Source organism: Scatophagus argus, chromosome 16 (assembly GCF_020382885.2).
Source record: "Scatophagus argus isolate fScaArg1 chromosome 16, fScaArg1.pri, whole genome shotgun sequence".
Lineage (NCBI taxonomy): Eukaryota > Metazoa > Chordata > Actinopteri > Scatophagidae > Scatophagus > Scatophagus argus.
In genome coordinates, this window is record NC_058508.1 from 3,869,979 (window position 1) to 3,883,519 (window position 13,541).

General features: G+C 39.0%; 1 protein-coding gene and 1 long non-coding RNA gene across 5 annotated transcripts; one reads left to right on the forward strand and one right to left on the reverse strand.

Moving 5' to 3' along the window:
* Positions 1 to 3,218: 3,218 nt before the first annotated feature.
* On the reverse strand, positions 3,219 to 5,946 carry LOC124073493. Of its 2 annotated transcripts, none has more exons than XR_006845684.1 (3): positions 5,567 to 5,946; positions 5,013 to 5,105; positions 3,219 to 4,471 (listed from the first exon to the last, which is right to left on the reverse strand). It is a non-coding gene; the product is annotated as an uncharacterized LOC124073493 (long non-coding RNA). The 2 variants fall into 2 exon arrangements; XR_006845685.1 differs by having other exon boundaries at positions 4,993 to 5,105.
* A 124-nt stretch (positions 5,947 to 6,070) lies between these two features.
* On the forward strand, positions 6,071 to 11,309 carry LOC124073471 (macrophage mannose receptor 1-like). 3 transcript variants are annotated; one of them, XM_046415730.1, is made up of 5 exons: positions 6,071 to 6,892; positions 7,201 to 7,581; positions 8,533 to 8,868; positions 9,010 to 9,104; positions 10,045 to 11,309. In XM_046415730.1, exons 1-5 carry the CDS (start codon positions 6,856 to 6,858, stop codon positions 10,195 to 10,197), a joined length of 1,002 nt encoding a protein of 333 aa, XP_046271686.1. In that variant the 5' UTR covers positions 6,071 to 6,855; the 3' UTR covers positions 10,198 to 11,309. The 3 variants fall into 3 exon arrangements, with proteins under 3 accessions (XP_046271686.1, XP_046271685.1, XP_046271684.1); XM_046415729.1 differs by having other exon boundaries at positions 6,071 to 6,423; positions 6,664 to 7,581; XM_046415728.1 differs by having other exon boundaries at positions 6,071 to 7,581.
* The last annotated feature ends 2,232 nt before the right edge of the window (positions 11,310 to 13,541 follow it).

Genomic DNA, 13,541 nt, shown 5'->3' on the forward strand with positions numbered 1-13,541 from the left:
GATGCTGTATCAGCCCCTCTTCCTCTGAACATTGGTTCAAAGCTTGGTCTCAGTCAAATAAGTGTCCCTAAATCTCTTCTATCTTGCTGCTTTTATTTATCTTCTACCCCAAGACAGAAGCTGCATTTACATTTTAGATATTTAGCTCATCCACAGTGGCTTAAGAAGGCAAAGCTTGCTGATGCTTATATCAGCATACAGACATGCTAACAATATCAGTGCTAAGTTGCCGAGACTTAGCAGGTTTAATATTCAACATCCAACAAGTTAGACATGTTAACATTGTGCTGATTGAGAAAGTACAGCCTTATAGCATAGGTGTGAGAGGGGGCGTCCCCCTCCCCGCCAACTTCTGGAAAACATGAAGTTGCCCCCCCCACTAAATTCTAAATAAATTATGTGATTACATATGTGTACTTCTGAAATAATTCACGTATAAACGCAACATTTTTTGAAGGTGTTGTCTATGTCCTCCCGATCCACCCTGCTTAGAGGTCTACAGCTGCAGAGCAGTCAAACGTCACAGTCATATCTCCTTTTGCTGTGAAAGTGAAAGCAGTGCCAAACTGAAACAACTAGTGGCACCATGCGTAAAAGCTGCTGTAAATTTTAATTACTTTAATTACTTTGAATTTCTTCCTGCAGAGGGGATACAAATGGTAGACTGTGGAACATGGCGGGTCAATACGTGTGTGTCTGTGCCAAACACTTCATCACAGGTTAGTTAGTCAATGCAGTTACTGAGTCAGTGAAAGCTGTGCTGATTGTGCCTGTAGATCTGTAACTAAACTTTTAATGTGGGAAAATATGAACTTCCCATAAAGCACTCACGTTTATAATGGAGTTTGGTTTAACAGCCTGTTCAGCCAACAGACCACCAGGAGCAGAGGGTGTTTAAGCAGTCATAATTGAGCTGACCTACCTTCTAATAGTGAATCTTATAAACAGCTCTTCAGCAGCAGCTCTCGTGGCTCGTAGTAAAAGTTGCTGTAACGAGCACAAACAGCTGTCACAGCAGAGCACAGCGTTTCCAGTTGGCCCAAGTTATGTGATTACTTTAGAATGATGTTGGATTAGACAGGCTACCGAAACAGCAAAATAAAATGTCTTCACGACAAAAGTTGGAAAATGTTAGAAATACATAACCTGGAAAATCAATAAGGCAGCTGTGTGTCAGACTGAGGATGTGCTGCTGGCCAAAACTGTGGTAAACTGTATCATCACAAAAATCATCACACTTTCCTAAAATACTACCAATAGAGCAAAAATATAATGTATATTACTATACTTCTATACTACTATACATTACTTCAAACCATGACTGCCTGAGATTTTAATGAATATTCACTGTCATTAAAATGTGTAACTTGGGAAATGCAAGTATGAAATAAAGACTTTTGAAAAAGCTTAAAAAAATGTCTGTAATGAAACGAGAATATTCAGTCTGTTATTGTATTAATTATGAAGTTACATTTGATGACAATGCTGATAACAGCTGAGTCTTAATAATGTTCTTCTGTTATTTCACATCATTGTCACTTCATTTGCATATTTTACATGATAAGCCATATTTATTTATTTCGTACTGTTGCTTTTATTTATCGAGTAGCATCCACTACAATTTACAGGTTTTTGCTGCTGTGTCTTAACAGATAAAATCAAGTTTAATTGGTAAGACTTTGGCAGGTCTGAAAGCATAAAGAACATTAGCAAGCATCTTATGCCTGATATTTGAAAGGAATATCAGCTGACAGATGTTATTTATATTTTGCAGGTCCATTTAACTTCCACAGTATTTGAAGTGTTTAAACCAATATTGCCTCAAACTACTGTTCATTCATAAATGTTTGGTCTGTTGCCAGCTGCAGCTATCAAAATCCAGATCAAAATTTTCCTTGTTTTAAAGAAAAAACTCTGCAGAGATCTTATCAGAAAATCACAAAAATGATGGAGCTAAGATGACAAGATCACCTGAGATCAGAAAATATAATGACATACCTCACCATTCTACACCTGTCATCTGCTCAAATCTAAACCCACACTAAATCTACACCCACGTCCACAACAGGCCAACACTGCCATTCCTAGAATCGTGCTGTTAGTGTGGAAATAAAATAAAAAAATCCAGGGTGAGATCTTTGTTCTTTGCTTTTCTTTTTTTTTTCTAATCGTCAAAAGGACAGTTTCAGACATTTAGGGGATCTGGCCTTCTTTTCAGAATTTAGAAAATAGAATGAAAGGTGAATAGCGTAGCAAAAGGTCACAGACTGGACTCAAGTGTACAGGATGTGTAGCCTGAACCCCACTGAGCTACCGTCACACAGACAGGTAGAGCAGCACATTTTTCCCCCATCACCTTTGATGAGAAAAGAAAAAGTCACTTGTGGAGGAAGTACCCTGAATATGGCTCACTGAACAGCATCCAACACCTTTAAGTCTGGAAATTCACTTCACAAGGAGGCTTTGAATAAAGGACTACAAAGCCACACATGCATAAACAAATACCAGCAGACTTGGACATACAGTCTTTGTTCAGAACATTCCTCAGCAGGTGATATGAGGGGGACCAACATAACCAATAAATAATAGAGTGTTATTACATTTAGACACAGCGATCCCATTTTAACCAGCACAGTGTTTCTAGCCTGTTGCTATGATGTTATGTAAAGCCCTTTGAGACAAACTGCTTTACAAATAAAGTTGTCTTGACTTGTCTTGTCTTGTCTAGCCTCTATGGCACCTGCAGCAGAGGAAACCGACACACCAAATGCATGCACTACAACCTGATACATTCTGATAAGAACTGGGGTACAGGGGAGGGAGACAACAGTTGTAATTAATTAATTAAGTAATTTCACACGCGGTGATGTAAAACAAGTTGTAGAACATACAAAGCTTTAAATCTTGAATGGAAAGACTCATATGTTCATCATTCCCTCGGACAATTCAAAAGCAGTTTGTCCTAAAGTACAAAGTTACAACTCCTCTGATGATTTTTCATTTCGACTGAAAGCCTGTTCCTGAAGCACCGTTCCGAGTTTCACTTGACTCTCTTCGAGTCATCATTCACGTCCTCCATTCACGTCCTCCATCTGCCTCCAGCTGCCCGTTTGTAGCTTTACGTTACCTCTTTGACTTCAAGCTGTACATCGCATAAATGTCACATAGCAAATATAATCAAGCCTTTTGTAGCCATTGAAGAAGCTTTAGATGTTTTATTTCAATTTATGAGAAATGAGAACAAAAAATTAAGTGATGTACTTTTATTTTTGTTCAGTGTACATTTCCACTAAATGTTAACCATCATCACCATCAGAAATGAGGAATTTAGTTTTTCCACCTCGGGGACCCTTTTTATTTTCTATAAAACACACAGGGAAAAGTTTCACAGACTTGTTGTGTTGTCACGTGACAGTTATTCCACAACATCTGAGGCTGCAGTTATACTTCCCTGAAGATACACACCAACATGTCTGCAAGCCTCATTAGAAAAGGATGTCATGGGTGACCGATGCTTGCCAGGAAGCAGTTTCGAAATAGAGAAGATAGAGATGAGAGGCCATAAATTACCATAAATTACACAGTGATGGGTGCTATCAGTCTTTTTCAAACCTCCACAAGAAAGCATACAATATTGTCTCCCAGAAAGTAGAACTGTTGCTTTAAAGCTAAAAAACAGTGGCCACTAGGGGGCAAAATGAAAGGTCCTCTGGTTCCTCACACTCAAAGGCACAATCAAACTAAAAAATTATGGTCTGTAAAAATAAAGCAAGGAGCTAAAAGAGGGGGAAAAAACGTCAGAACTGATAAGTGACCACTCTCTGGGGAATTAATGTAAAGCTTATTGATTAACGTAGATTTAATTTAAATGCCTTTCGTGTCGTAAGTGTTTTCATAAAAGTGCTTTCTGAATTACATAGACTGAACCTGTGATTCCAGCGTTTTGTGATTGTCAGGATTTCAGAGCATCAATCCAAATAACTCACAGAGAGACACGAATCGAACCTGTGCACTGACATTTTGGGCTTTGTCTGTTATTTGTCCTAACAGACATCTGTCAAAGTGTAGACTGGAACTCCCTCTATTGACATTACAGTTAGCCAAAAGGCCCTTTTCACTCTGTATGCTGGATGACAGGTGTCTGCTGAAGACAGAGGACAGACTAAAATGTAGAATGTCACTGCTCTTATCGTTCTCTCCTAGTTTAAAATGTATTTTCATCATGATTCTTTGTCAGGACAGAATAGCTCTGACCTGTGAAATCCAAGTGATTAGTTTTAGTTACAATAAAAGTAAAAAGTTTTATTGTTTATTGTAAAATGAAAAAGTTTTATTGTAACCAGGAATGAAGGGAATGATGACACAGGTTGCGGCTGATGAGTGTTGATCCACGCAGATGCAGACGCAGACGCAATAACAATCTGGTAGAGAGTGATTGGAGAGCAGAGTAGACATGCTGCAGGCTGATGAGCTGATTGCAGGTGATCGGAGCCAGTAGATCCAGGAAAGAGGACCACGTTCAGGCCAGCACACAGACAAGCAAGACACAAGAGAGAAACAGAGACAGACAGGGGAGGACAAAGGGAAAGGAAAGGGAAAACACAGGGGAAAATCTTCAGAAGATCCAGACAGGTCCTTAATGTGACATTAATGATTAGATGATACATTATATATACATACAAGAAACATGTCATTCTAATTGCAGTGTTTGGAGGCATTCAAGTGAATGTTACAGGAACATTACATTCATGTTTTCTGTCCAGAGACAATGAATCATTTTCAATTAAAAGTTTCAAATCATAACCTTCATAACATTATCCAAGTGTTGTAGTTCCTTTATCGTAACCATACCTAAATCAGCTTGTTTACAGTGACCACTTAGCCTTATCTGTACTGCATTTACATAATAACACTAATAATGTGTAGTAGACATATTTTGGACTGGATTTTCAGACATTTAAAAACTCTTCAGGTCATATACTGTTCACGTACTGCGCGTCCACATGTTGTACCTCTGAGCTGGAAAAGGACAGTCTGCAGAAACAGTGATGGTGATCTGCTGCTCTCTGGTGGTACTTCAAACACACTGGTGACAGCATATTTCTCTGTGGACGTAAGCATGTGCCAATAAAATATGACAGTTGCTTTTAAAACTGAACTCAGGGACATGAGCCTACTTGTGTAACATTTGTCTGATAGCTGCCACAGTGGCCAAATACCCCTTAATCCATTAATGTCTACAGAGTCATTTTATCATTTCCCTAACAGCACCTAAAGTACTAGCTGAATTAAGCACGAATCCTTTGGAATTTTCCAAACCAGTCTGAGCTACAGACTGACTTATTAACATTTAGAGGAAAATCAACTTTGTCTACCAATTACATAAATATATGAATTCCAAAATTTGGATTTTATCAGGTGTAGCCACATGTTCAGATACTTGTGCTTTCACCTCAAACAGAAAAAAAACATGGGACTTAACATATTAAATTTAATATAAATGGAGTCGTTTGTCCTTAATGGGTTAAGACTCCAAGCACGTCGAGGTTTTATATATTATACAGACCTGAAGACTTTCTTGTAATTGTTCCTTGTGTAGACCCAGATGAGTGGCATGGATTCTCCCATTAAAAATAAATAACAGCAAAAATCAATGGGGTTTGAACCTACAGTATCCCCAACAAAACTTAAAATTATTGTTATATGCAAGAAAGACACAACATTCCAAGGCTTGGACAATGAAATTCAAGACTTTTTAAAAACTTCTAATGCCTTCTTTGTGGAAAAATAGTCCAGTGGTTCTTAAGACCTGCCGATAATCTGAATTTTAAACTGGATCATTATTATTCCATGTGTCACGTGTCAAATTTCAGCAACAAACAAAGTTACAACAGCAAAGCCAGCTCACGTGTGATGTTCAAGGTACTTTCTCAACTTAGTTACACAGTTACATACACTTTTTGAGTCAGGAACAGGTTTTGTATGTCAAATCATGTGTCACACCGCGGTGAGGTCTTGTCTTGGGTTTATGTCTCGTCACTTCCTGTTTTATTTTGAAAAGTAACTCTCCTCTCGTTTCAGGTCACTTGCCCTTCCTCATGTCTCCAGTCTGATTGTCTTCCCAACCACCTGGAGAATAAAACTCTATATTCTCTCACTATCTCTGCGTCTGAGTCCTGCGTAAGCCGAAACCTGTCATGTGGTTATTCAAATGGGTTCTCTCCTTCCAGGAAACAAAAGGCAAATCATACAATTGGATTAGTCCAATCCCTTTCACATGCTAATATATCAGGATGTGCAGCTCCAAAGACACATTGCACTGAGGTCAGAGAACACAGATCAGACCAACACTCACTGCAAACAGAATCTTTACACAACTATCAGTTATTAGAATATCAGTTTAAGATACTGAGCAACTTTCAGGTAAGGACAAATGCGTTGACTGTTTGATGAGTTATAACAGATAGTTTTATGAGTACATTAGTATTCAGTATAATGCAATTGTCAGCTGTGTCCAACATTTATACATGATAGAATTGTTGATGCAGATGTTGCTGATGTAAATCAGAAGCATGCAGAAGTTCTTTAATTGTATCATGTTGACTTTATATCTGTCTTACTTTGCTTTAATATATTCATACTCACCCTCTTTTTTCACTGTAGAGATTGGGATCTCCACAAATACACTCACCTTAATAACAAACGTAATGTATACAGTATATGTCTTAATTGGTAAGACAGCACACTGAACTGTAGTACAAGCGTGGGGCCATAGTGCTTAAGTACTTCCATTTCATGCTATTTGTAACATTTGTTGATTTTTGAGAATATACAGATCAATTCAGTTGGTACATCATGAGGTGGACTGCGGTTCTAATGGTGGGCTTATCAGGTCAGTATGAGTCATTTATTTCCACAAACCTCAGAGTTCAAATGTCTTGCATTCATTTTCCTGTGAATTCATGTCATTGAAAAGTTGAGCCAGAAGTGAGCATGCAGACCAAAAATATTTGAAGCAACTATTATGGGTTTTGGTAAGTGTGAGACAAAGTCTCAAAAATCAAAGGTGGTGTCTATTATTTGCCTCTTGTCTTTTTCTTACTGAATACACGCATCGCATCTAATGACCTACACATTTGTCACATACTCAGATGTTTGTGTTGTACAAAATAATTATCATCATCATCATCATTACCACAGGACTGTGTTTTCTGCCTGCCTGTTTTCCTCGTTTCTACATCCTTGTTGAAGAGAAAATGACATGGAATGATGCTCAGAGCTACTGCAGGTGGAAGTACACCGACCTGGCCTCTGTTCGTCATCAGAAAGACATGGATAAGCTCAGGGACATTTTGCATGAGAAGTCCGACGTCTGGATTGGTCTGCATGCTGACCCTGAGGCGTGGAAGTGGTCTCTGGAAAACCAGGATTCCCATGATGAAGGAGAGGCTGGGTTCAGGATGTGGGCTCGTGATGAGCCCAGTGGTCTACTGTACTACACACTCTGTGCAGGAATGGAAATTAGTGGTGAATGGGCAGATCACTTGTGCTCAGCTTCATTGGAATTCATTTGTTACAACGGTAAAACTGCCACACTGGATCCTCTGTGAGGGTGTACTTGGATACAACAATGCCTTTATGCCTCTGATTTCACAGCACAGCTCTTATCATTTCCTTATGCTTTGTCTGTCAAAGCTGTGAAAATAAACAATTAATATATGGACTTCAGATAAACACATATCAATTTCAGGCTTAAATTAATGACTTAGTGCCACCCATCTCCTGTTTAAGCACTGCTCACGTCTGCTTTAAGCACTGACCATACTGAGTACAGGTTTGTGTGTTCAGATAATTTAGTCAGTTAAACAGATATAGATCCAAATAATGGCGTGTTTGCTCATCGCCAACAATTGTTGTCCTGATAATGACCTTAAAAGGAAAGGTAAGGGATCACAGAAGTTATTGCAGTTTGTTCTGAGGGAAACATTGGTGTGTATTAGTGTCAAATTTCATCAAATCCATCCAGCACTTACTGTGATACTTCACTTGAAGCTGACAATTTCAGCCATAATAGTGGCAGTAAATTAAAAACTGAGGACAGTAGGATTCTTCCCCTTAGTATGATGGATTTGTGTATAATATTTAATTCCAAACCAAAGTGTTGTACCCATTACTGACCCACTCTGGCATCTACTAAAAAGGAATTCTCATTGCCGTCAGTATGGGCAGAGGTGTAGTGCTGATTGTTTGTGTACCATAGCTCTTATGTAGCCACTCTTCCTACGGTGCCAAATTTGCATATATTAGTGACCACACGACCAAATGTTAGATTGATGTTATAAATAGATTCACGATGTTAAAAAAATCTATGTCTGTATGTGGTTTGTAATTTGTAGGTGACCAGATACCGAAACCTTAAGAAAGTTACAGTATCAATATACTCTCAGAAGTAGTATTGCTGAGATAATCATATTTATCCAAGGTCATCAGAGCAAGTGCAACACATTAAAAAATTCTATTTAATATTTTAAGGAACAGAAGGAAGAAAGAACTCAAGTTTCATCCTTGTGAATGAGGCCAAGAACTGGCCTGAGGCTCAGAGTTACTGCAGGAAGCACCACACTGACCTGGCCGATGTGAGGAACCAAGCTGAGAATGACCAGCTGAAGACGATGGTCCACAACCAACACACATGGATCGGCCTCTACAGAGACTCGTGGAAGTGGTCTGACGGGAGCACACATACATTTGTGAATTGGGCTTCCAGTGCACCATCCACCATGCATATAGACTCTTGTGTCATTTCAAACTCTAACAAATGGATTAACCGGGGGTGCCAGAGCCTGTATGATTTTGCATGTTACACTGGTGAGTTCTGATTTGCATGCTCTCGGGTGTTACCATATGAATAACTTATAAACTTATTACTTACTTATTAACAACAATTAACAACTTTTTACTACATAAACTCTTTGATTGTTATCCTAATTTTACAGTTCTGTCTTACAGACAGATTCCAGAATAACCAGGTAGTGCGGGTGGTGCTGAAAAAAACGGACTCCTCTGTGGACATGGAGGGAATGAAGTATGACATCTTGAAAGGGGTAATGATACATAAATATAACATTTGAAATACTAACATAAAATTCCATAACTTGAAGTGTTTTCATTTTTTCAACATGAAAAAGATGGTTGAATGAAAAAGTCTGACAGGATTTTTACCAAACTTCAACAAACAATCTCTAACTTTGTCTGGATGTCAAAAGTTGCAGCTGAACAAAAAGCACATTATCAGATACAACAGAACTTGACTAAAACACCAAAGTTGTAACAACTGATCCATGCTCACAGCACGTTTCTAGGGATGGGCCAACACTGGACCAACACTTTGACCCTGAAATTAAACAATTGTTGGAATGAATCCTGAAATTTGGTTCAGACATTCACATGCTTGTCAGGATGAATTTTAACAATTGTTTTTCATTCAGTGACTTTCCATATAGCAACACAGGCTATTAATCTGACCATAGTACTTCCAGAACTTTCCCATGAGTCTCAACTTAGTGTTCGGTGCTAATTAACAAATATTATCATGTTAACAAGCAAAAGTAAGATTGTGAATATGGTAAGAAAAAAATCATGTCTACTTAAGATCACCATGCTGTCATTCACTTTAACATGCTAACATTAGCATTAGCATCCCAGAAACATTCAAATTTAAACCTGAACTTTTTACATATACTCATACTAGCAGAATAATGGATCTGTCCATATTTAAGTCTAAATTAAAATTTATGGTCTTGACCTGTGCAGCATGGTGGTGCAGTGGTTAGCACTGTCGCCTCACAGCAAGAGGTTTCCAGGTTCCTGCTCTGGGCCCTCCTGTGTGGAGCTTACTCTGTGTGGAGGGTACTCTGGCTTCCTCCCACAATCCCAAAAACATGTACATTAGGTTAAACTTAACTGAATTCAATTTAACATACATGAGCTGACTCACAGCTAAAACTAAGACAGCTAAAACACAAGCATGTTTGTGTTTCTCAGTTTAACCAGAAACTGAAGGATCATGGTCTGAGTGAGGACATCAACCTGAAATGGGTGAAGCAGCCTGATGGGAAGATTTTCCACAGGGAGGAAAGGGAGGAGGAGGAGGAGGAGAAGGTCTGTGACAACAATCCTAACAAACTCTGGAACTGAATTGAAACTGAATGAAAAAACGCAAAGAAAGTCTCAAAGGATGATTGATTTTCCATCCTCTACATCTGTGCTCATGGTTTTCATGCTATTAAAGTACACACATATAGTTACAGGATCAGCCACACGCACAGTTTGACTGATTATTTTATTAATATTATGTTGTTGGTTTTTATTTCAAAAGCTTTTAATTACTGCCTTACATCTGTCACTCATTCTTCTTTTGCTTGTTAGTGAAATGAATATAGTGAGTATGAGATGATTATGATCATCATCCTGAAATACTTCTTAGACTAGAATTTTGAAAGTGATTCTGTGTTGTGCTTGAAGCCAGTGAAGTGATTTCAGTACCAGAGAAATATGTTTCAGCATTCTGGATGCTGCATTTCAAATGAGCTGGGGCTGTCCTCCTGACAATCATATTCAGCAGGTCAGCTAATCCTGCAGATGTACTCTAATTACAGAATAATAAAATAATGCTGAAAGATTTTAAGGTTACAGAAAGAAAGGAGCCAGTGAAGTGGTCCTCTGTGTGAAAGTCTGACACTTTGCACCCTACTTCTAGCTTTGTATGTCAGAGGGAAACTGCATGAGGTAGCTTGTCAAAAAATCCAACACACTTGTGGCTTTTAGAGTTGGAACAAAGCACCAAGGCTGTCGTAATGACAACAGTTTCTGCATTATATTAAAACATTACTACCTTCTGTAAGACTACTTGTTTCATATCTTGCAGTTGCATTGATTTGTTTGTTTTCAAAACCCCATTTCCAAAACGACTGGGGCAATGTAATGAATAATAAAGACAGAATGCAATTGTTCGCAAACAACCTTTTACCTACAAGGCCCTTGCAAAGTGTCCCTGAGCACATAATATCCGTCATAGTATCTTGTGTTTGACAAAGTGGTGAACCTCGGGCCATCACTGCTTGTGACAGCTTTTCATACCCAGTCATGATACTATCAGCTGTTACCAATGAACCTGTTTACCTGTGGAATGATCCCAACAGGAGTTTTCCGAGCAGTACACAGCTTTCCCAGTATTTTGTTTTGCCTGTCCCAACTTGTTTGAAACAGGGGCGCTTCGCAACGCTGCTCTCTTTGTTAGGAGAATATTTGAATAGAAGGCCTAAATATTTGAATAGAAAGAGATATGCAGTGCTGTTATTGTGACAATGTTATGAAAGCACAAACCACATTACAAATGTGGTCCTGACATGAAAAAATATGCCATGAAAATGTGCTATGTACTCCTGAACTGTTACACTGTCAGCAAAGAGACCGATGTTTGCAAAGAATAGTTTATATGAAAAGCTGTAGGTGATACTGATTTAAAGCCGCACTACACAGTTCTTAACAGAGCTACACAGCTTTAGTGTCTTTCAGTTCGTAAAAATATAATAAAAAATAGGCAGACAAACACAGTTAGCGACTAGCTAGTAAGGCAGAGGGGAACAATCATCAGGTAGAAACTGGATACCACAATCCCAGTGTCCACACTACTGAACTCTGAGCCATGTTCCCACAAAGTCTGCGAGTTAGGCCTATCCACTTGACAAACCACCAAGTGCATGAGGACTCTCATGCAAACTTTTTGAGCCCTTCATGCAAACTTTTTGTATGCCTTGTTTGTTTTCACTTCTGCAGACTTCTCCTGAGGTAATAACCTACAGTTCATATCAGTGTGCCGTTAAACATGACTTTACCAGTCGAGGTCCGGAAGCCTGTTGTACATAATTATATAGAATCACTTAGTGATGTGAAAACTACAATTATATCTGTGGGTACTGCAGTTAGTTGAGATGACTCCTCATGAGGCTGGCTTCACAGATCTGGGTCTCTTCATTAACACCTTTTATCTATGGAGAAGAATCTATGAAGAGGATCCCGAATCTAAAGGGCCAGGATTGGACTTGATCAGCCTGCAAGGTGTGTCTGCTTCCTTTCTCTGCTAGAAACATATCTCATTATCTCTAAAAACAAGAACATCCATCCATAGTCAACTCTGTGGTGGCCAGTGAGGCCACAATAGTGTTTCATTTGTAAGATATCACAGGGTCACAACATTACCGAAGTCAGAAGTGGTTGTGCTTGCAATAATACTTTCTATCCTGTTCCCCTGTGATCATTTACGGTTATGAATGATTATAAATTATTCTTCTTATTTACTTTATTAATCCCAAGCTGGGAAATTACTTCTCTGCATTTAACCCATCACTGATTGAAACACACACACATGCAACATTCAGTGAAACATACAGGGGCAGCAACTACCAAGCACCCAGGGAGCAAACTGGGGGTTAAGTGCCTTGCTCAAGGGCACATCGACAAGCTAATTGGTGGGGGTGGGGGGGCATTATTAATCATTCCACCCCACCCAAATTTTTCCTGCCTGTCTGGTGGGGGAAATCAAACCGGCGACCTTCCGACCACAAGCCGCTTCCCCAACCTCTAGGCCACAGCTGCCCCCTGCTGGCCACAGCTGCTTTATTTATGTTGCTATTTGTGAAATATTAAAATAGTTTCCTCCTTTTCGAGATTTACATAACAATTTGTCAGTCACGCCACTGATTTTACAGCATTGAATGTTTTCTCAGCCTGTTTTTGCACTGATTTTGATAATTGTCTTTTTAATCTGTCTCTTTCATACCTCCAGTGTTGTGGAAGTGCAATGCTAAATCACTAGAATAGCCCTTTAACGTCAAATCCAGTTTGATTAGTCTTTATTTTTTTTCTCTGACAGCATAGCATAAATGGATACAAGAGGCGACAGCAAGACTGGTTTGTCCAAAGGTAACTAAACTGTTCTCCCAGGAGGTTGTGTGTTGTATATTAGAGTGTTTACTTTATGTGTTTGCTTTTTTCATGCAGGTATAGTGGGCAGCGCTATAGCCAATGAGCAGAAACTATCTGAAAGGTAAAAAAATGAATTTGTCTCAAAAGTGGCCAAACATTTTTAAATGTACAGCAGAATAAATGTCTGACTGTGTGCACTCAGGTATGATGGGTGCAGCAGCTACTGATGAAAACACCTTAACGGATGTGATATTTCTCTGGACTGAAGGTGCCAGGTTTATAAAATAGTAGCTAATACAGTATATTCTGAGTCATGTCATAGTCATGTCATTGTTTGGGCATGTATATTTTTCTATCTATGTATCAGCACCACAGCAGGTCAATAGTTTCTGGGACCGTTAAATGCGTAGCTACCACAGTCTCTTGAAGCTAACCAAGTTAATCAGGTAGAACACAGAGGATCCCATTGTTTTATCAGAGTTGGACAACCTGCAGAATCACAATACCCATTTCTTCTTCTTCTTCTTCTTCTTTTGTTCCTGGATGCTTGGGGG

Coding starts and splice junctions, on each gene's coding strand:
- LOC124073471 (XM_046415728.1), top strand. CDS start 7,152: ATGTTTGTGTTGTACAAAATAATTATCATCATCATCATCATTACCACA. Junction 7,582..8,532: donor GGAATTCATTTGTTACAACG/GTAAAACTGCCA, acceptor TAATATTTTAAG/GAACAGAAGGAAGAAAGAAC. Junction 8,869..9,009: donor TGATTTTGCATGTTACACTG/GTGAGTTCTGAT, acceptor TCTGTCTTACAG/ACAGATTCCAGAATAACCAG.